We start from the raw sequence: 24,130 nt of genomic DNA, 5'->3' as shown, positions 1-24,130 counted from the left end.
GGACCTGAAGAGAACTTTAGAAAAATTAGAGATAACAGATATCTGTCAATAAATTGAATTGGAATAGAACACATAGTAAGTTGGTACATGATGAATGCTACATCACTCAAGCTTGGAAAGAACATGATTAAAATGATAATGTGGCTAAATTGTTGTCTTATTTGTTGGGCATGCTTAATCAGTCTCTAGATTATAATCTTTCACCTTTTATAGATATTTAAATACTTCTTGATTGATTGATTCTAAGTACTCTCTGTAGAGAGGCAGATTTTAGAATATACTCCTCTTGTCCATGTCCTTTCATAAATCCTTAACAAGACATCCTTTCGATCTGTTTCTTCCTCTGTTTTCTAAACAAAAAGAGGGCATTAAGTGGGCTGTCCATCTGTTATCCTTCTTGCCTTTATCCCAACAGGTCCTCTTCACTTTTTAGCCATATTTTTTTTGTTGATCTGGTCTGAGCCACTTTATCCTAGTATATTATTGATGAAATGATATGATACAACCTGTTTGTGTTGATCTTTGAGACAGTGCTTCTTTTAAGTGATCCACTTAAAAGTTTTGATTTTTTTTTCCCATAGGCTGTGAAATTCCATCATCCATGCCTGTCCATCCTATGGGACTGTGTCCATGTCATACCATAATTCCCCCCAAGGGGAGTCATCAACATGCTAGAGACTTTCCTCTAGCTTTTTTTTACATTGTGTGGGATAATTGAATGCAAGCCATCTATTAAACCTCACTCTTGTGGGGTTTTTTCACTAAATATACATTCCTTTAGTCTCCTACACATTTCCTCCTTTGTAATATGCTAAATGAATATTATTAATGAAAGTCATAACTAATTGAATATGTATTATACATATGCAAATGAAATAAGTTATTTTGTCAAATTCCTATCAGTTAAATTGAAAATATTTTATAGCTTCTATAAATTTGATTTTCCCACTTATATTAAAGTCGCTGTATGTTTCGATTTAATGCCATTCCCTCAATCCATCAAATGCCTGTTGTCATTCCAGTTATTATTTTGTGTGTGATATAGTTTATTGGCTGACTTTTTGTTTCTTACATGAACTTAATCTGATCTTCAGGTGCATCATGCAAATATATGTACTCAAGCCTCACTTCTTCAAAATGCTGATGTTGTTATAATGAACAATGTCTTTGAATATTTTCTTGACAGATCAGAACAGGCCAGGTATGCTATATATTCAAAATATCTACATTCTGCATTTCTCTTGCCCCATTACTTTCTTTTAAAGGTAGTTGAATTGTGACTATATCTACATTAGTAGAATTATGTGCTATGTTAAAACATTTTATTTATCTATAACTTATAATGTTACATCTAAAATAAGCTAAATCAGATATGGTGTTTGAAAGAGGTAATATGGTTCTGTGATCTGAGTGTATTACTTTTATTTCTATGAACAGGCTAATTCCCAGTGGAATCTCACCACCATCTTTTCATGTCTGTTTCCTTTGATTATGATAGATAGGTAATACACATAAATATAAAAGACCTTGTTAAATCTATAAAAATATGAATTATTCCCCAATTGATAAATGGCTAAAGATTATGAACAGGCAGTTTTCTGATGAAGAAATCAAAACAATTTATAGTCATGAAAAAAATGCTTTAAATCATTATTGGTTAAGGAAATGCAAATTAAAACAACCTTGAGATATAATTTTACACTTATCAGATTGACTAAAATGATTCAAGGGATAAGTGTCAAATGTTGGACAAGATATGGAAAAATTGGGACACTATTTCACCATAGGTAGAGCTGTGAATTGATCGAATCTTTGGGAGAGCAATCTGGAATTATGCCCAAAGAGTTAAACTACTTTGACCCAGCAATATCATTAGTAGGTCTGTTTCCAAAACTGATAAGGGGAAAAATTAAAGGACCTTCAGATTTTATAACAACTCTCTTTGTGGTAACAAATAGCTAGAAATTGCAGGAATACTCATCAGCTGGGGAATAGCTTCACAGATTGTGTTTATCATAACAATGGAATACTATAAAAAATGTGTGATAAAAAATGATAGGCTTAGTGATCTTAGACAAACATGGATAGACATGCATAAAATAATTAAAGATGAAATCATTTTACACATGTACATATTTGTATCTAATGATAGCTTTCTCTAGGATGGGGACAGAAGGGTAGAAGGAAGTCAAAAGGAAGAAAAGGTTATTAGGTTTTCTGGAAAAAGAAAACTTTAAACATAATGCTTTTAGACATGGAGTTTGAGGTAATAATAATAACAGCAAGACTGAAACTTAAAACAAAGATCTGGGCAAGATCTATTGATTTTAGAGTTATCTATAGAGGTAAGATCATGGATGCAAATGACAAAGAAGAGGGGGAAAAATAACCAATGATAGAACCTTGAGAAAAGTCCATTTTATCAAGAAAAAAGACAAGGAAGAATGGTTAGAGAAGAACCCAATGAGTGCCATTTTTCAAAACCAAGAAAAGGTAAACTATGTATAAGGAGGTGGTAAATCAGTGCCAAATACTTTTTCTTACACTGATGTATAAATAAAATATATACAGGATAAATTAGATAAACTAGTCTCAAAGGGAAGGCACTAAAAATAAAGGGAAGGAAATTTGAGAATGGCTTCTTTTAGTTGGTAGAACTTTAGCTAAGATTTGAAGAAGGCCTATGAAGCCAGGAATGGAGAGGTGAATTGGGAGAGAATTATAGGCCTAGGCAACAATCATTAAAAATTCACAGAGTCCAAAGATTCTTATTCAAGCTACAGCAAGGATGCCAAGGTTACTGAAACACAGAGTGCATGGAGGGGATGGGCTTAAAAAATAAGACTAAAAAGTTAGGAAGAGACCAGAATTAGAAGGAGTTTGAATGCCAAACAGGCCTTTATATTTTATCTTAGATATTATAGCCATTAAGAGTGAACTGAGTAGTAGGAGGTGATATGATCAGACATATTTTAAGAAGACCACTTTGACAGCTAAGTGTAGTTTGGACCACAATGAGAACAAGGGATGATTTATTTAACAAGTTTCACTTATAACAAGTACCCAATACGATTCAAGATTTAAATCAAGGCCTCAGAATTTAATGCAAACACCAGTATCAGATCCTAAAGTATCCATATTACATCTCAAAATTGTCTTCATTAACCAAAAAAACAAAACAGAAAAAAATCTTAAACATACATGCCTTACAGAAATAGACTAGAATAGATATTCCAAATGTTTTACTTTTACATCACAGACACACTTGTATTTATTTTACTAAAAAGCATATCTTCTAACATACATGAGAGAAGGATTATTGACATTATCAAAAACTTCAGAGAAGTCAAGAATTAGAATTTTGAAAAGGCTATTATTATTAGATTTGGCAATTAAAGATGAGGTCAGAAACCAAAGTGTAAAGAGTTATGAGAGTAAGTACTCTCATGAAGAGCAAAGAAGATAGATTTATCTATTGTATTTGGCCTTTTCAAATTTAGTCACCAAAAAGAGGGATAAGTATTATATCTAGTAGAAATGATCAGATCAAGCAAATAATTTTTGAGCATGAAGTTAGCAAAGCAGGTAGTAGACAATAGCAATTAAAGATTAATGAGAGATTTCTCTTTCTGTCTCTTGCTGTTGGATTTTGTTAGTAATGTATAAAAATGCTGATGACTTAAGTGGATTTATTTTGTATCCTGCAACTTTGCTAAAGTTATGGATTATTTCTGATAGTTTTTAAATTGAGTCTCTAGGGTTCTCTAAGTGTATCATCCTGTCATCTGCAAAGAGTGATAATTTGGTTTCCTCGTTACCTGCTCTAATCCTTTAATCTCTTTTTATTCTCTTATTGCCAAAGCTAGCATTTCTAATACAGTATTGAATAGTAATAGTGGTAGTGGGCAACCTTGTTTCATCCCTGATCTTATTGGGAATGGGTCCACTTTATCACCATTACATATGATGCTTGCTGATGGATTTAAATAGATGCTCCTGACTATTTTAAGAAAAAGTCCATTTATTTCTATACTCTCTAGTGTTTTTAATAGGAATGGGTGTTGGATTTTGTCAAATGCCTTTTCTGTATATATTGAGATAATCATATGTTTTTTGTTAATTTGGTTATTGATATAATCAATTTTGCTAATGGTATTCTTAATATTGAACCAGCCCTGAATTCCTGGTACAAATCCTATTTGGTCATGGTGTATTATTCTGGGAATGATTTTCTTTTCTCTTTGCTAACATTTTTCTAAGATTTTTGCATCAATATTCATTAAGGAGATTGGTCTATAATTTTCTTTCTCTGTTTTTGTCCTACCTGGTTTAGGTATCAGTACCATGTCTATGTCATAAGGAATTTGATTGGAGTCCTTCATTCCCTATTTTTTCAAGTAGTTTATATAGTATTGGAGTTAATTGGTCTTCAAATGTTTGGTAGAATTCACATGTAAATCCATCTGGTTCTGGGGATTTTTTCTTGGAGAGTTGATTAATAGCTTGTTATATTTCTTTTTCTAATATGGGACAAACTTAACTAATTTATTTCTTCTTCTATTAATCTGGGCAATCTATATTTTTGAAGGTATTCCTCCATTTCACTTAGGTTATCAAATTTATTGGCATAAAGATGGTCAAAGTAACTTCTAATAATTGCTTTAGTTTCCTCTTCATTGGTGGAAAGTTCTCCCTTTTCATTTTTGAGACTACCAATTTGATTTTCCTTTTTCTAATTAAATTAACTAAAAATTTATCTATTTTGTTGAGTTTTTCCATAAAACTTTTAGTTTTATTTAATATTAATTCAACAATTTTTTTACTTTAAATTTTATTAATCTCGCCTTTTATTTTTAGAATTTCAAGTTTGGTATTTAATTGGGGGTATTTAATTTGCAATTGGCCAATTAAATTTTTTTGTTCATTACATTCTTTTTCCATTTTTTCATATAATAAAGATGACAATACTACCTAAACTAATCTGTTTATTTAGTGCTATACCATCATATTCCCAAGAAACTATTTTACTGACCTAGGAAAAATAACAAAATTCATCTGGAAGAATAAAAGGTCAAGAATTTCAAGGGCATTAATGAAAAGAAAAGTAAATGAAGGTGGCCTAGCTGCACCATATCTAAATCGGTATTATAAAGCAGTGATTATCAAAACCATTTGGTACTGGCTAAGAAACAGAGTAGTTGATTAGTGAAATAGGTTAGGTTCACAGGACAAAACAACCAATGACTATGGTAATCTAGTGTTTGACAAACCCAAAGACCCCAGCTTTTGGGATAAGAACTCACTATTTGATAAAAACTGCTGGGAAAATTAGAAACTAGTATGGCAGAAAGTAGACATTGACCCACACCTAACACTATATACCAAGATAAGGTTGAGGTGGATTCATGATGATATAAACAAATTAGAAAAACATAGGATAGTAACCTCTCATATCTGTGGAGGAAGAAAGAATTTGTGACCAAAGAAGAACTAGAGATCATTATTGATCACAAAATAGAAAATTTTGATTATATTAAGTTAAACAGTTTTTGGACAAGCAAAAAAGAAAAGCAGACAAGATTAGAAGGGAAGCAGTAAACTGAAAAAAATATTTTTACATTCAAAAGTTCTGATAAAGGCCTTATTTCTAAAATATATAGAGAATTAACTCAGATTTATAAAAATTCAAGCTATTTGAACATGAAGAAATTGAAACTATTCCTAGTCATATGAAAAGGTGCTCCAAATAACTATTGATCAGAGAAATGCAAATTAAGAGAACTCTGAGATGCTACTACACACCTATCAGTTTGGCTAAGATAACAGGAAAAGATAATGACCAATGTTGGAGGGGATGTGGGAAATGTGGGACACTGATACAATATTGGTAGAATTGTGAATGGATCCAACCATTATAGAGAGCAATTTGGAGCTATGCTCAAAAAGTTATCAAATTGTGCATACTCTTTGACCCCGCAATGTTTCTATTGGGCTTATATATCCCAAAAAGATCTTAAAGGAGGGAAAGGGACCCACATGCGAAAAAATGTTTGTGGCAGCCCTTTTTGTAGTGGTTAGAAAATGGAAAGTGAATGGATGCCCATCAATTAAAGAATGACTGAATAAATTATGGTACATGAATGTTATGGAATATTATTGTTCTGTAAGAAACAAACCAACAGCATGATTTCAGAGATGCCTGGCGAGACTTACATGAAATGATACTAAGTGAAATGAGCAGAACCAGAAGATCATTATACATGGCAATAAGATGACTATAAAATGATCAATTCTGATGGACCTGGCTCTCTTCAACAATGGCATGATTCAAACTAGTTCTAATTGTTCAGTGATGAAGAGAGGCATATATCCGGAGAGAGGCCTGTAGGAACTGAATGTGGACCACAACAAAGCAGGGGCTCCCATTTTGCTTTCTGTGGCTCAGTTGGAGGTCTCACAGATGATCTAGTGATCTATCCTTCTAAACTAGGATACAAAAAACTGCTGTGTTTTGGCTCAGAACTTCTCACTAAATTCCTTACACAGGGCCTCTCTACTACCCATGCTGCGCCTGTGCAAGGTCATGTTACTCCCTGCCCAGTTAAAACAAATTTTTCATAAAGTCCTTCTAAGATATCTTAAGCTAGAAAATTTTAACACTCCAAATGGTCTTAGATTCTGTCATTCCTAAATCTTTTTAGAGATTTGATATAGTATTGATTCTGAGGGAAGACAGGAAGAATTCAGGCAATATCCTGCCTTCTCTCTACCATCTTGCCTCCACTCAGCAATATTTTTTTTTTAATTCAACAATAGCTTTTTATTTTCAAAATATATGTAAAGACAATTCTCAACATTCCCTCTGGCAAAATCTTGTGTTCCAACTCACCTTTGGCGCCTACACTCTGGCGCCTGCAGAGCAAGTAATTCAATATGTATATATAAACATGTATAATTTTTCTATACATATTTCCACATTTATCATACCACACAAAAAAATCAGATCAAAAAGGAAAAAAAATGACAAAGAAAACAACAATAAAAAAGTTGAAAATAGTATGTTGTGATCCCTTTTCAATCCCCACAGTCTTCTTTCTGGGTGCAGATGGTTCTCCCCCTCACAATTCTATTAGAATTGACCTGAATCATTTTATTGTTGAAAAGAGCCAACTCCTGAACTGATGTTGAGTGAAATGAGCAGAACCAGGAGATCATTATATACTTCAATAATAATAATACTATGTGGTGATCAATTCTTACAGACGTGGCCCTCTTCAACAATGAGATAAACCAGATCAGTTCCAATAAAGCAGTAATGAATTGAACCAGCTACATCCAGTGAAAGAACTCTGGGAAATGAGTATGAACCACTACATAGAATTCCCAATCCCTCTATTTTTGTCTGCCTGCAATTATGATTTCCTTCACAGATTAATTGTACACTATTTCAAAATCTGATTCTTTTTGTACAGCAAAATAACTATGGACATATATGCATATATTGTATTTAACATATACTTTAACATATATAACATGTATTGGTCAACCTGCCATCTGGGGGAAGAGGTAAAGAGAAGGAGGGGAAAAATTTTAACAAAAGGTTTTGCCATTGTCAATGCTGAAAAATTACCCATGCATATATCTTGTAAATAAAAAGCTGTAATTAAAAAGAAAAGAAAAGAGCCATGTCAATCAGAATTAATCATTACATAATCTTGTTGTGTACAATATTCTTTTGGTTCTACTCATTTCACATACCATCAGTTCACGTAACTCTCTTCAGGCCTTTCTCTTCACGTAACTTTCTCTTCAGGCAAAATTATCTTGCTGATCGTTTTGTATGGAACAATAATATTTTATAACATTCATATTGCATAACTTATTCAGCTATTTTCCAATTGATGGGCAATCACTCAGTTTCCAGTTCCTTGCCTTTACAAAAAGAGGTACTAAAAACATTTTTGCACAGGTGGGTCCTTTTCCCTTTTTTTAAAATCATCTCTTTCGAAAACAAACCCAATGGAAACACTGCTGGATCAAAGGCTATGCACCAATTTGATTGCCCTTTGGCTTACAGAATAGTTGGAGAAGCCTCACCAATAATGTATTAAGGTCCTAGTTTTCCCACATCCCCTCAAACATTTATCGTTATTTTTTCCTGTCATATTAGCCAATCTGGGAGGTATAGTGACTGTATCTCATAGTTGTCTTAATTTGCATTTCTCTGATCATTAGTGATTTATAATACTTTTTTCATATGAGTAGATATGATTTTAATTTCTTCATCTGAAGAAACTTGTTCATATCCTTTGATCATTTATCAGTTGGAGAGAATGGATTGTATTCTTATAAATTTGAGTCACTTCTCTACATATTTTAGAACTGAGGCCTTTATCAGAATCTTTGGATATAAAAATGTTTTCCTAGTTTTCTGTTTCCCTTCTAATCTTGTCTGTATTAGTTTTGTTTGTACAAAAATTTCTTAATTCAATATAATCGGAATTATCCATTTTCTATTTCATAATGCTCTCTAGTTTTTCTTTGTCCATAAATTCCTTCCTTCTCTATAAATCTGAGAAGTAATTTGTTTTATGTCTAAATCATGAGCTAATTTTGACCTTATCTTGATATAAGTTGTTAGCTGTTGATCACTGCCTAGTTTCTGTCATAATATTTTTCCAATTTTTCCAGCAATTTTTGTCACATAGTAAGACTTTGGGTTTATCAAACATTAGATAACTGTTGTGTTTTGTGAACCTAATCTATTCCACTGACCAATTACTCTGTTTTTTAGTCAAAATTGATGACTGCTGCTTTATTATAGAATTTTAGGTCTGTCTACTGTTATTTTAAATGGAGTTTCTCTTTGTATCTCTTGTTACTGGCTTTATTGGTAATATATAGAAATGCTGATGATTTATGTGGATTTATTTTGTATTCTGTGAGTTTGCTAAAGTTAATCGTTTCTAATAGCTTTTTAGTTATTCTCTAAGATTCCTTAAATATACCATCATATCACCTGCAAAGAGTAATAATTTTTTTTCCTCATTATCTACTCTAATTCCTTTAATTTCTTTTTCTTCTCTTATTGTTAAAGCTAACATTTCTAATACAGTATCGAATAGTAATGGTAATAGTAGACAACCTTGTTTCACGAACCCTGATCTTATTGGAAATGCTTCTAGTGTATCTCCAATTACATATGATGCTTGATGATAGTGTTAGATGCTACTAATCATTTTAGGAAAACTCCATTTATTTCTTTGTTCTCTTTCTCGGGTTTTTAATAGAAATGAATGTTGGATTTTATCAAATACTTTTTTTGTATCTATTGAGATAATCAAATGATTTTGGTTAGTTTGGTTATTGATATAGTCAATTATGCTAATAGTTTTCCTAATATTGAACCAGCCCTGCATTCTGGTATAAATCCTATTTGGTCATGGTGTATTATCCTGGTGATAAATTGCTATTATCTCTTATTTTAAGATTTTTGGATTAATATTCTTTTTTTTTAATTATAGCTTTTTATTTTCAAAATATGTACCTGGATAATTTTGGACATTAACTTCTATAAAAACCTGTGTTCCAATTTTTTCTTCTCTCTTTTCCTCCTTTCCCCCATTAGCAAGTGATCCAATAATATGCTGCACAAGAAAAATCAGATTGAATTAATATTCTTTAGGGAAATTGGTCTATAATTTTCTTTCTCTTTTTTTGACAATGCTTGGTTTTGGTATCAACACCATATCTGTCATAAAAGGAATTTGGTAGGACTCCTTCTTTCCCTACTTTTTTAATAGTTTGCATATATTTGAGTTAATTGTTCTTTAAATGTTTGGTAGAATTCACATATAAATCCATCTGGGCCGGTAGATTTTTTCTTAGGGAACTGATTAATAGCTTGTTATATTTCTTTTTCTTTTCTTTTCTTTTCTTTTTTTTTTTTTTTGTATTTCTTTCTCTAAAATGGGAATATTTAAATAATTTATTTACTCTTCTATTAATCTGGGCAATCTATATTTTTGTGGGTATTCCTCATTTCCCTTAGATTATCAATTTTATTAACATAAAAGTGGGCAAAATAACTCCTAATTATTGCTCTAATTTTCTCTTCATTGGTGGAAAATCTTCCCTTTTCATTTTTGATACTAACAATTTGGTTTTCTTTCCTTTTTCTAATAAAATTAAGTAAAGATTTATCTATTTTGTTAATTTTTTCATAAAACCAACTTGGCTTTATTAGTTCAATAGTTGTTTTGCTTTAAACTTTATTAATCTCCCCTTTTATTTTCAGAATTTCAATTTTGGTATTTAATTAACAAATTAAAATCTGTTCTTTTTCTAGTTTTTTAAGTTACCTGCCCAACTCATTGATATTCTCTTTCTCTGTTTTATTGAAGTAAGCATCAAGATAAAAAATATAACTACTTTGGGTGCATCCCATAAATTTTGGTATGTTGTCTCATTCTTGTCATTCTTTTAGATGAAATTATTGATTTTTTTATTATTTGTTTTTCACTCACTCATTCTTTAGGATTTTATTAGTTAGTTTCCAATTAATTTTTGGTCTATTTTTCTCATGTAATTTTTATTGCATCATGATCTGAAAATGATGCATTTAGCATTTCTGCCTTTTTGCATTTGATTTTCAGTTTTGTATGTCAATTTTTATATAGGTTCCATGTATAACTGAGAAAAAAGAGTATATTCCTCTCTGTACTCATTCAGTTTTCTCCAAAGGTCTATCATATCTAACTTTTCTAAAATTCTACTTACCTCTTTAACTTCTTTCTTGTTTATTTGGTAGTTCAATTTATCTTGTTCTTGTAGAGTGATGTTGAGATCCTCCATCAGTATAGTTTTGCTGTCTATTTTCTTCTTGCCACTCTCTTATCCTCTAGGAATTCAGATGCTATACCACTTTGTGCAATTATGTTAAGTATTGATATTACTTCATTATATATGGTACCTGTTAGCAAATTGTAGTTTCCCTCCTTATCTCTTTTAATTAAATCTATTTTTTCCTTTTTCTTCTTCAGCTGAAGTATAACAAATTCTGCTCCAGCCTTTTACCTTTACCCCTTATGTATCACTCTGCTTTAAATGTGTTTCTGGTAAACAACATAATTTAGGATTCTGGTTTTTAATCCAGTTTTATATGCATTTCTTTTTTTGGTTTTATTTTATTTTATAATAACTTTTTATTGACAGAACCCATGCCAGGGTAATTTTTTTACAACATTATCCCTTGCACTCGCTTCTGTTCTGATTTTTCCCCTCCCTCCCCTAGATGGCAAGCAGTCCTATATATGTTAAATATGTTACAGTATATCCTAGATACAATATATGTTTGCAGAACCGAACAGTTCTCTTGTTGCATAGGGAGAATTGGATTCAGAAGGTAAAAATAACCCGGGAAGAAAAACAAAAATGCAAATAGTTTACATTCATTTCCCAGTGTTCTTTCTTTGAGTATAGCTGCTTCTGTCCATCATTTATCAATTGAAACAGAGTTAGATCTCTTTGTCAAAAAAAATCCACTTCCATCAGAATACATCCTCATACAGTATCGTTGTTGAAGTGTATAATGATCTTCTGGTTCTGCTCATTTCACTTAGCATCAGTTCATGTACGTCTCTCCAAGCCTCTCTGTATTCATCCTGCTGGTCATTTCTTACAGAACAATAATATTCCATTACATTCATATACCACAATTTACCCAGCCATTCTCCAATTGATGGGCATCCATTCAATTTCCAGTTTCTAGCCACTACAAACAGGGCTGCCACAAACATTTTGGCACATACAGGTCCCTTTCCCTTCTTTAGTATTTCTTTGGGATATAAGCCCAAAAGTAACACTGCTGGATCAAAGGGTATGCACAGTTTGATAACTTCTTGAGCATAATTCCAGATTGTTCTCCAGAATGGTTGGATTCGTTCACAACTCCACCAACAATGCATCAGTGTCCCAGTTTTCCCGCATCCCCTCCAACATTCATCATTATTTTTTCCTGTCATCTTAGCCAATCTGACAGGTGTGTAGTGGTATCTCAGAATTGTCTTAATTTGCATTTCTCTGATCAATAGTGATTTGGAACACTCTTTCATGTGAGTGATAATAGTTTCAATTTCATCATCTGAAAATTGTTTGTTCGTATCCTTTGACCATTTATCAATTGGAGAATGGCTTGATTTCTTATAAATTTGAGTCAATTTTGTATATATTTTGGAAATGAGGCCTTTATCAGAACCTTTAACTGTGAAGATGTTTTCCCAGTTTGTTGCTTCCCTTCTAATCTTGTTTGCATTAGTTTTGTTTTCTACAAAGGCTTTTTAATTTGATATAATCAAAATTTTCTATTTTGTGATCAGTAATGGTCTCTAGTTCATCTTTGGTCACAAATGTCTTTCTCCTCCACAAGTCTGAGAGATAAATTATCCTATGTTCCTCTAATTTATTTATAATCTCATTCTTTATGCCTAGATCATGGACCCATTTTGATCTTATCTTGGTATATGGTGTTAAGTGTGGGTCCATGCCTAATTTCTGCCATACTAATTTCCAGTTATCCCAGCAGTTTTTATCAAATAATGAATTCTTATCCCAAAAGTTAGGATCTTTGGGTTTGTCGAACACTAGATTGCTATAGTTGACTATTCTGTCTTGTGAACCTAACCTATTCCACTGATCAACTAATCTATTTCTTAGCCAATACCAAATGGTTTTGGTGACTGCTGCTTTATAATATAGTTTTAGATCAGATACAGCTAGGCCACCTTCATTTGATTTTTTTTCCATTAATTCCCTTGAGATTCACAGCCTTTTATTGTTCCATATGAATTTTGTTGTTATGTTTTCTAGATCATTAAAATATTTTCTTGGAAGTCTGATTGGTATAGCACTAAATAAATAGATTAGTTTAGGGAGTATTGTCATCTTTATTATATTCACTCAGCCTGTCCAAGAGCACTTAATAGTTTTCCAATTATTTAAGTCTGACTTTATTTATGTGGAAAGTTTTTTCTAATTTTGCTCATATAATTCCTGACTTTCCTTTGGTAGATAGATTCCCAAATATTTTATGCTGTCAACAGTTATTTTGAATGGAATTTCTCTTTGTATCTCTTGCTGTTGGAGTTTGTTGGTGATGTATAAAAATGCTGAGGATTTATGGGGATTTATTTTGTATCCTGCTACTTTGCTAAAGTTATGAATTATTTCTAATAGCTTTTTAGTATCTTTGAGGTTCTCTAGTTATACCATCATATCATCTGCAAAGAGTGATAGTTTGGTTTCCTCATTGCCTACTCTAATTCCTTTAATCTCTTTCTCAACTCTTATTGCAGAGGCTAGTGTTTCTAATACAATATTGAATAATAATGGTGATAGTGGGCAACCTTGCTTCACTCCAGATCTTACTGGGAAAGGTTCCAGTTTTTCCCCATTGCATATAATATATGCACTTCTTTTTTATGAGAGAGTTCATCCCATTCACATTCACAGTTAAAATACTATTTTCTGCCATCTTATTTTCCCAAAATTACACTTTTCTTTCCTTTCCCCCTTTTGCTTCTGACTACCACCTCCCTCAATCTGCCTTATCCTTTTACAGTCTCTCCCCCTTTCTTATCCTTTTCCCTTTTACTTCTATCCTCCCTTTTATTAGCCTCCCCCTTTCATTTCCCCTTTTTTCTCCTACTCTCCTAAAGGATGAGATAAGTTTCTATATCAAACTAAATATGTCTGATAGTCTCTCCTTGAGCCAAATCTAATGAGGTTAAGATTCATATAATGCTCATCCCCTTCCTTTTTTTTTCCTTTAACTGTAATAGATCTTTTTTGCCTCTTCATGTGATATAAGTTACCCCATTTTACTTCCCCTTTCCTCTTTTTCCAGTGCAATACCTCTTCCAACCCTAGTTTCTTTTTCATATCATCATAATAAAGTCAAATTATACTTATCTCCTCTTAAGTATACTTCTAACAAAGATACAGTTCTCAAGAGTTAAACATCATCTTCTGATACAGGGATTTAAACATTTGAACTTTTAAAAAACATAGGTTGTTTCCTCCTCACACCTTTTCCCTTTTTTTGCTTCCCTTGAGTTCTTTGTGTGAAAATCAGTTTTTCTGTTCAGCTCTGTTTTTCTCATCAAAAATAATTGAAAATCCCCTATTTATTGAATGTCCATCTTTTCCCCTGGAAAATAATGCTTTATTTTGATGGGTAGTTGATTCTTGGCTGCAGTCCAAGCTTCTTTGGCCTCCAAAATCTCATATTTCAGGCCCTTTGATCCTTTAAAATGAAAACTGGGAGGTCCTGGGTAATCCTGATTGTGGTTCCTTGATATTTGAATTGTTTCTTTCTAGTTGCTTTTTCTCCTTGATCTGATAATTCTGGAATTTAGCTACAATATTCCTTCAGATTTTCATTTTGGAGTATTTCAATGGCTATTTTACTCTCTGGTTCTAGGACAACAGGGCAGTTTTCCCTGGGGGTTTCTTGAAAGATGCTGTCTAGGCTTTTTTTTTTCCCTTGAGGCAATTGGGGTTAAGTGAGTTGTTGAGGGTCACACAGGTAGGAAGTGTTATGTGTCTGAGACCAGATGTGAACTCAGGTCTTCCTGACTTCAGGGCTAGTTCTCTAACTACTGTGCCACCTAGCTGCTCCCTAGGTTTTTTGTTTTTTTTTTTTTTTTTCATTGTGGTTTTTAAGTTATCCACTAATTCTAAAGATTGTCTCTCTTGGATCTGTTTTCCAGGTCAGTTGTTTTTCCACTAAAGTATTTTACATTGTCTTCTTTTTTCATTTTTTGGTTTTGTTTAACTGATTCTTGATTTGTCATTGAGTCAGTCATTCACTTCCATTTGTTCAGTTCTAATTTTTTGTGAATTATTTTCTTCAGTTAATTTTTTTTACCTCCTTTTTAATTTGGCCAGTTGAGCTTTTAAATGAGTTGTTTTGCTCATTGGATTTTTCCCCCCCATTTTACCAATTCTGTTATTTAGGAAGTTGTTCTCTGTTTCCATTTCATGAATTCTGTTTTTCAAGGAGTTGTGTTCTTTTTTCCATTTTTCAAATCTATTTCTTGAGGAATGATTTTCTTCAGACAATTTGTTTCTTTTTCCAAAGCTCTCATTTCCTTTCCCCATTTTTCTTTTAACTCTCTGTTTTTTAGATCCTTTTTGAATTCTTCCAAGAGAGCCTTTTGAGTTGGAGAATAACTCATACCATCCTTTGAGTCTTCATGTCAAGACTTTTTGCTTTAATGTCCTCAGGGTTTGAGGTCTGTTCTTCCTTGTCTCCATAATAGCTATCTATGGTCAGTTCTTTTTGCTTTTTTGTTCATTTTTAAAGATTGAGGTCTGCTCTTAGGGCAAAGGAGAAATTGCCCTTCCAGGTGGTCCTTTCTCTGTAGGTGATACAGGCTTTACACTGCCCTAGGTCGGTGCTGCTGGTTTTATTCCCATGCTGGGGATGTAGCCAAGTTCTACTTGTTATTCTGGGGTTAAGGAGCTCACTATTTGCTGTTTATAATTGTGTTGGACATCTCACAGCTAGTCTGCTGATATTGGCTTCAGAACCCGAATAGTGTATCCAATGCTACTATAATTTTGGCTAAGAACCCCTCCCTCCCTAGATTCCCCAGTGGAGAGTCCTCTCTTCTCTATGCCTTTCTGTACTGGGTCTGTGCTGAGCCTTGTCCCACCTTCCCTAATCAAGAGAAACCTTTCTTGAAGTTCTTCCAAAATATCTTCTGCTGGGATGATTTCAGAAAGGCCTAGGAAGATTTACATGGACTAATGCTGAGTGAAATGAGCAGGACCAGAAGATCATTATCAATATTATATGATGATCAATTCTGATGGATGTGTCTCTCTTCAACAATGAGATGAACCAAATCAGTTCCAACTGTTCAGTAATGAATAGAATAAGCTACACCCAGCGAAAGAACTCTGGGAAATGAGTGTGAACCACTACATAGCATTCCCAATCTCTCTATTTTTGTTCACCTGCATTTTTTTATTTCCTTCACAGGTTAATTGTACATTATTCCAAAGTCCGATTCTTCTTGTGAAACAAAATAACTGTATGGATATATATACATATAGTGTATTTAACATACTTTAACATATTTAACATGTATTGTTCTATCTGCCATCTGGGGGAAATTGGAAAAGGTTTTGCAATTGTCAATGTTGAAAAATTACCCATGCATATATCTTGTAAATTAAAAGCTATAATAAAAAAAAAATCTTCTGCTGGAAATTTGTTATTCTCTGAATATTTGTGGATTCTGTTACTCCAAAACCTGTGCAGAGGCTTGATCTAGTGTGGATTCTGAGGAAAGGCAGAAAGTTCTCAAAGATCTGTCTAGTCCCTGCTATCTTGGCTCTGCCTCTCCCTACAATGTTCTTAGAAAACCTTATTTTACTTCCATTTTCTTTCCCAAGAAGAGTGACCTTTACATCGGTTATCATAGATTGTTAACTAAGGAAATAGTAAAACAATATTTAGTTGCCCTTGATAAATAAAGGCAACTTAGCCACTGAAAATCAAATTTTGATATGTAAGTAGTAGGCAGGTGTAATTTCTGTGCCTCTCAATATTATTTTATTTCTTTTTCAAGTAACAAAGTGTTTTTAATATCTTATTCTCATTCCCACCCTCATTAAATAACTTTTTAAAAATTACTAAATCTCTTAATACATATCTACCTAATCTGGTAAAACAATTTCCCACGTTAGCCATATCTACCTGTTATGTCTCTTTCTGCTTTTTAAGCTCATCATTTCTCTTTCAGAAGGTCCACAGCATATTTCACCTTCAGTCCCATGTCTTTCAAAGTTGTTTTAATGCTGATACTATATAAAATGGTTCTTCTGGTTCTATTCATATCAGTTCATAAATGTCTAACTCCCTCTGAAATTATTCATTTTTGAATACTTATTGTACTAAAATAAATGAGCAAGATGTGCTCAGAAAAACTGAGATTTATATAAACTTGTGCAAAGTAACATGAAAAGAAATAGGGGAACATTCTACATAATAATAGCAATATTATATGATGACAAACTATGCGTGATTTCCTAGCACCATGATCTAAGATATTTTTGAAAGTCTTATGATGAAAAATGCTATCCCTCTCCAGAGAAGAACTGATAGATGTTCTTTATGTATTAAGATAGATCTTAATGAAAAGTGAAACATGTTTTTTCTTTCCTTTTTTTTTTAAAGGAGTAAGGGAGTCTGTGTTTTCTTTCACAGTATAACTAACATAAAAATATTTTGTATGACTGCACATGTATAACCTTTACACATTGCTTGCCTTATCATTGAGGGAGGAGGAGAGAAAAAGAGAGAATTTGGAACTCAAAATTTTTGAAAAGTGAATGTTTTTATATGTAATTCGGGCATAATAAAATATGAAATTTTTTTTAAAAAAGAAATCATCTATGTCATCATGGCATTAATACTACACACAGTATTCCTAAATTCTTAATATAATTTAAAGCTTTGGACACCCTTGTATAGTAGATCAGAAAACTAGGGTCATGTACAAAACCACAAATTTTCATTATGTATAATTGCTTTCCTTTTTAAATACATAATAAATTCACCTTGTGAGAGCTGTCCTGCATATCTGTGATTCTGTCTGGTCTTTTATTCTTTTCTGTGTATTTTAAAAATCACTACAATGATAATTCTTTCCTTTCTTTTTTTTCCTTTGTTTTTTCGGGGAAGGAAGGGAGAGATGAAAAGATAATCTTATTTCTTTCTCCCCCATTGTGGGGGGTGGGAGGAGTGGATAATAAAATTGCTACATAATCAGTCAAAACAAATGCCTTCATTGGCAGTATCCAAAAATGTATGTCTGGAATCCATCACTTTTCTATAAGGAGTTGTGTAATCATGTTTATCATTATTTCTCTGAAATTATGGTTAATTATTGCGTTGATCATAATTCATAAATCTTGCAAGTTGTTCTTCTTTAACTGCTTGAGGAACTTGGGGTGAAATGGGGAAAAAAAATGGATAAAATAAAAAGCACATAGCAGAGAAGAAAAAAATAACCTACGAGGTTGCAAAGATGAACAGTTAGGAACATATTGTTTATTATATATGCTTTCTTGAAATGAGAATTAATTCTTACATATTTTGCCTCCTCCCTGGTTCTGCTGGGCACACGGCAATTTTTTTTCCTTTTTCTGTTTTTTTCTACTTTGTTTTTTTCATGAAGCAAATAATACTATAATAAAGCAAAAATATGTTTGTTTTTGAAAGAATTTAATGTCCACCATGAATTTATTATAAAGTAGCTTGTCTTGCTCCCTACATTTTCTGTATTTTTTAAATTTTGTGTTATAATAGTGTTTTCCAATCATCACTAATCACTGTTTGTTTTGTAGAAAAAAAATTTTTTTTTTATGTTTTTCAGAGCCTGGGAATATATCAGTCATAATGTGAAGAAAAAAGGAACCTTATTAGTAACAGTCCCTAGTCTTAAAGAATCTCTCTCAAATCTACAGGTTTGTCAACAATTTTTTTTTAACCTGATTGCTCATTTTTTATATAATATTTCACAATTCTATTTATGGTCACCATTATTATGGTGACAGATCAGCATAGGTGATTAAAGCATTGCCTTGATATTGGTATGAATCACCCCCCCCCCCCCAATAAAAATTTCTCCACCTAGATTTTTAGGTTTTCATTGATAGAATTTAAAGATATTAGCAGTAGTAAATGAGACAAAAATTTTCAATGCAGCCAAATCATAATTTCGCATAGAATCACAGAAGTTTCGGGCTTACTTAAGTTTAAGGCAAAATTTAACTCTTGAATCCTACTTTTAATGTAGCCAATTTTAAATTTTACATAAACATTCAGCTTCTTTCTGCCTCAGTTATACTACGTATAAAATAAGAATTATATTTAACAATAAATTCAACCCATATTTATGATATATTGTTTAATTAATATTCAAAGACCTTTGAGATCCTCAGATGAAAGGCATTTTTGCAGCCTGTTATGGAGAATTATCATCATTTGCTTTAGCTGTGTCATCATATATATATATGCATTGCTGGTTTTCAATACCTAATTTTTACACTGAAATGTAAACACTGAGTTCATTAGTTATTTGAAACTTAGTCACTTAATAATGTATATTCTCTTTATGTTAAAGTCCATGCTTATTATTTTTGAAAAAATTATTTAGTGTTATTGTGATATAGAGCAGAGGTGTCAAATGAAAGAAACAAAACTTCTGAGTTTTTTAATCTGAGAACCAGATTAAAGTGTAACTGGGAAATGTTTAATAAAACAATAAAAATACAATAAATTATAGGTAATGTTCATTTGTGGTTTTCTAAATAACAGTGTGGCCCACAAAGATGATTTTATTTGAGTTTCATGCCTTTGAGTATTTGATAATGCTAGCTGGTGACCCTGAGCAAATCATTTAACATTTCAGTGACTCAGAAAGCTATTTATTATAAATTTCAAAGAAGATATAGGTCTTTAGCATTAGAGAGAATTCCTTAATGTAAACTCCTTATACAGATGAAATCAAAATGTTAGGTTAAAATAAAAAAAAATTTGGTGGTACTGTCACTTATTAGAATAATAACTTCCATCAGAAGTCCATAAACTTAAGTTTACCACCCCACTTCTCCCTACCTTTAGAAATGACTTAGCAATATAAACTATACACAGTTCTGTTTCTTTGCTACTTAAACAGTTCATTTCAAAAAGAAGACACTGCCACTAAGTGATTTTGAAAAAATAATAAACACGGATCATATAATATAAGATTTTAGATTATTAAGTGACAGTAGCTAATGTGACTTCAGTATTTGCATTTCAATGTAAAAATTAGATATTAAATATTAATCTAATATTAGATATTAAATTCCTTCTACAGTAGAGAATAAGAATGCCTTTTATCTGAGGATTTCAAAGGTATTTGCATATTAATTAAACAATTCAACAGTTCAATTCAAAAAGAATATTTTTAGTCCCTATTGTGTACAAGATACTAAGCTTTCACTGTAAGGACAAAAAAAAAAATTCTTGCTTTCAAGGTGCTTACATTCTATTAAGGGTATATAATATCTACAAAAATAAATAACAAAAATATTTTCAAGTCAGAGTACTAAAAACTTGGGAACTCAAAAAAGTCCTCAAAGGGCAGATGACTCCTAAGCTGTGGCATGCGCATGCACACACACACACACTTAAAGCATTCAAATTTGGTTTGATGCATTTGGGTTGTTTTTATTTTTTTATTTTAGGTGTTGCATTTCTTTGTTCTGATCTCATGACAGTATTAAAATTAATCATTAATTTAAGCTCATTTCTAACAAATATTTTAATCAAAGTAAATATAAAAGCTCCTTCTAGATATTAATTTTTATGTGATTCTGATTGATTATGTAATCTGTTCTCAATTCTCTATTATAAGTTTTTAAAATTTCTAGGAACAAGTTTCCTCCCTTTTCCTCACAATTTTTTTATTTATATAGCTTTGTCTTTGTTATTTTCAGGTGGCTATACCTCTGAATGAGTGGGTTGAAGAAGTACAGTTGAACTATGGTATATATACAGAAAAAGACATTGATAAAGAAGCACTTGAACAAATTCATTTGTATAAGATCCTTTAGAATTAAGATTGATTTACTTTTTTTTTTAATGTGTGACAATAAAAATATGTATTAGTAATTTGACTTGCTTTAATGTGGCAGTCTCTTTAGCTTCTAATTCTATAGACAAAGTTAAATTTTTAGAAAATGACCATTCTAAACTCAAATTCCACAATTTTGTAACACCTAGAAATGACATAAGAGGATATCTCCAAAAGTCTTAGTGCAGATTAAATTTATTTAATTTTCAGTATCCCTCATTGACTGCATTTTAAGTTTTTATTAAAACACTTTTTATTAAAACACTTTTAACAGTTCAAATTTGATCTCAGACACTTAATACTTTCTAGCTGTATGACCCTGGGCAAGTCACTTAACCCCAATTGCAGCCAAAAAAAAACCCACCAAAAACACTTTTAACAGGCAGACAGGTGGCACAATGGATAGAGCACCAGCCTTGAAGTTGGGAAGATCTGAGTTCAAATCTGACCTTGTTGTGCCAAAGTTCCCTTTTTTAATGTCCTGACCCAATTTTTCTAATTGTCCTATTTAATTATTCTGCCTAGCGGGAGAACTGTTCGGTTCTGCAAATATGTATTGTATCTAGGATATACTACAACATATTTAACATATATAGGACTGCTTGCCATCTTGGGGGGGGGGGGGAGGAGGGAGGGAGGGAAAAAAACGAAACATAAGTGATTGCAAGGGATAATGTCGTGTAAAAATTATCCTGGCATGGATTCTGTCAATACAAAGTTATTATTAAATAAAATAAAATTTAAAAAAATAATAATAATTATTCTGCCTAAGGTTATAACCTTTCCCTCTTAATGTTTGATGAGATGAAGGTCTCCCTCAGTTGCTCTGCCCTAAAACCCCAGGCTATAATCATTCCCTCTTAAATGGTTGATGAGATGAAGGTTTTATATCTTTAGGTTATTGACATCATTCCTTCTTAATGTTTGACAGGATAAAGGTTTATCTATTTTAGATGTCATTAGAATATCAGTAACCTCTGCTCCATTGTGTCATCCTAGGGGCCTCCCCCACCATTAGGTTATCCCCACCTAGGTACCTTCCCCATTATGTCACTGTTCTTGTTATATTATAAAAAAGCTTGCTGTCCCAGTACTCAGGACTGGATTCTTTGAGATGATAGTCTCATTCAGCCCTGGGACCAAGATCCATCTGGTCCTAGTATCTCTCTCCATTTAATAAACTATTAAATTGGTCTCTAACCTCTGTCTTGCTCAGTTTCTTTGGCATTACAACCTCAGATATTTAACACTTCCTAGCTATGTGACCCTGGGCAAAGTCACTTAACCCCAATTACTTCAGGGAAAAAAAAAGTTTTAACAAATGCATCTCATTTACAGCTAAGTCCTAGTCAATGCTATTAATAATGAAACCTGTGAAGTTGTCATCTTCAGAGTCATAGGTCCACCAACAATGCACTAGCATCCTTATTTTCCCATGATTTAACATCTTTCCCAATTTATAAGGAGTGAAATAAAGCTTCAGTTTTGTTTTGATTTGCCTTTATCCTATTAGTGATTTGGATTATTTTTTTCATATGGTTTCTACTTTTTCAATCTTATGTAATGAAAGTTATCTATTTTATCTTTGGCAATTGCATCTCTTGTTTGGTTAAGAATGCACCTCTTACCCAAAGTTGTTAGGTATACATTCTCCTTCTCTTCTGATTTTTTAGTAATATCACCAGATTTTTAAGTCTTCCACATTGGATTTTTTTAAATATGTTCTATAATATACCTTTTACACTGATAACAAAAATATGAAAAAATGTTCACACTCTAAGTATCGGGGAAGTACTGAAATATCACTTTTTTTTAATACTCAAATAGATCTTATGATCTCATTTGAGTATTTCTCTAAAGACAGGCATCTGTAAACATTTTTTTAAAAGAACCTTCTGACAGGCACTGTCATTTTATGCACAGACAAAAATGAAAAAAATTCTTACCACCAAGGAATTCATAGGGGAAAATAATGTGTATATAAATAGATGTAGTGAGGGTGGGACTGGCCAATTAGGATGCAGACCTTAAAGCCTAGGTGGAATTTTATTTACTGAATTGGAGCTTTCTGCAAGAACCAGGCTTACTAACCCTGCTATACTTTTAGGCAAACTGGTCACCCCTACTTGATTTGATCCTAAGTTCCTGTGCTGACCTTTACTTTTCAGAATTAGATTCCCTCTGTGTGGAGTTCTTGTTCTTTAAAATAATGGTGTTCTCTGGGAGAAAGCAGGTTTCTCGGGGAGGTTTTCTGGAGGCAGCCTTAGTATCAGTTAAAAGTAAATAATCACCCAAATGCAGCCAGGTGCTAAAAGTTCTGATCTTTTATTGTCTCCAATATAGCTCAGTTAGTTTTCTTAGAGGCCTCTCTCTCTCTCTCCTTGGTTCTAAGAGCTCTTGCAGCTTTGTCCTTTGCTTTCTTCAGCCTCCAGCCCAACACAAAGGTGAATCTTTCTTTCTTCCGAGAGAGGGCTTCTGGCTCTCAATCTCCCAGAGTGCTCCTCTCCAACCCCTGGGAATGTTCCGAAGTATTTCCTGGCTCTAGCTCAACTCCAACTCGTGGCTTCTTCTGAACTGACGCTCCTCAACTCTAAATCTTTTCAGCTGAACTCTCTTGACTGGCTCACTGAAGCTCTATTTATGCTTCTTCTCCGAGAGAGGGATTGTGGGGTATGAGAGAGTGGGATTATGGGTTTCCCCCCAGAGTACTCTCTGTCCCGAAGAGCTTCAAGGGAGATGTGAATTTACAAAGTTAACTTTTGTGAATCTCCCATACTTGTGAATTCCATTAAGTATTTAAATACTTCTTGCTTATATGAGCTCTCAAAACGTGTGAACACAAGCATTATTGTCTATCAGTTCTACTTAGTGCCTTGTTTCTTCTGGCCCATAACATCTCCTTGTAGGATAAGATCAATCATACTGAACCATGCTAAATTAGATAATTATTGTCTCTATCAACTCTAATGACTTTACACTTTGTAAAGATTCCAACACCTCTGGATTTTGGGGTTTCAGAATACTAAATTTTCAAGACTATTGTTTCTCACATAGTGTTAGGGATCTCTAAACTCTTTGGCATAGGCTGTCCCTGGCTTAGTGCTTTCATATCATTATGGTGGTTGTAGTTACTCAGGGAATTTCTGGTCTTACTCAGGATTTCTGACCCATCTGGGGCATTCTGGTGGGAACCCTCAAGTCTGTTGTTTTTAGATAGAACCTACCCGTGACTGACTTTAATGATTTGTTTGTTTGTGTTGTTACTAGGTTTGTTGGTGCCCCTTCTGTTGGAAGCTCCTTTTCCTATTGCTTGTGGGCTTTTGGCTAATCTTTTATGCAATTCTAATGGGAAGGTAGGTCTGAAGGTCAAGAAGTCACTTTCTCTAGTTTCTTACTGATTTTTTTTTTTTTTCACTGTTTATCTTCACATCTTTTCT

At 32.7% G+C, this 24,130-nt stretch overlaps 1 protein-coding gene across 1 annotated transcript in view; it reads left to right on the top strand.

Moving 5' to 3' along the window:
- LOC127549752 (uncharacterized) overlaps nt 1-20,736 on the top strand; it is a 47,941-nt gene extending 27,205 nt beyond the window's left edge. The window contains exons 6-8 of the mRNA XM_051978047.1: nt 1,095-1,201; nt 18,447-18,537; nt 20,557-20,736. Of these exons, the coding sequence (XP_051834007.1) occupies nt 1,095-1,201; nt 18,447-18,537; nt 20,557-20,673 (315 nt within the window). The 3' untranslated portion in view covers nt 20,674-20,736. The remainder of the gene's footprint in view (nt 1-1,094; nt 1,202-18,446; nt 18,538-20,556) is intronic.
- The last annotated feature ends 3,394 nt before the right edge of the window (nt 20,737-24,130 follow it).

This window comes from Antechinus flavipes, chromosome 2, assembly GCF_016432865.1.
Source record: "Antechinus flavipes isolate AdamAnt ecotype Samford, QLD, Australia chromosome 2, AdamAnt_v2, whole genome shotgun sequence".
Classification (NCBI taxonomy): domain Eukaryota; kingdom Metazoa; phylum Chordata; class Mammalia; order Dasyuromorphia; family Dasyuridae; genus Antechinus; species Antechinus flavipes.
This window is presented reverse-complemented; position numbering and strand designations above follow the sequence as displayed.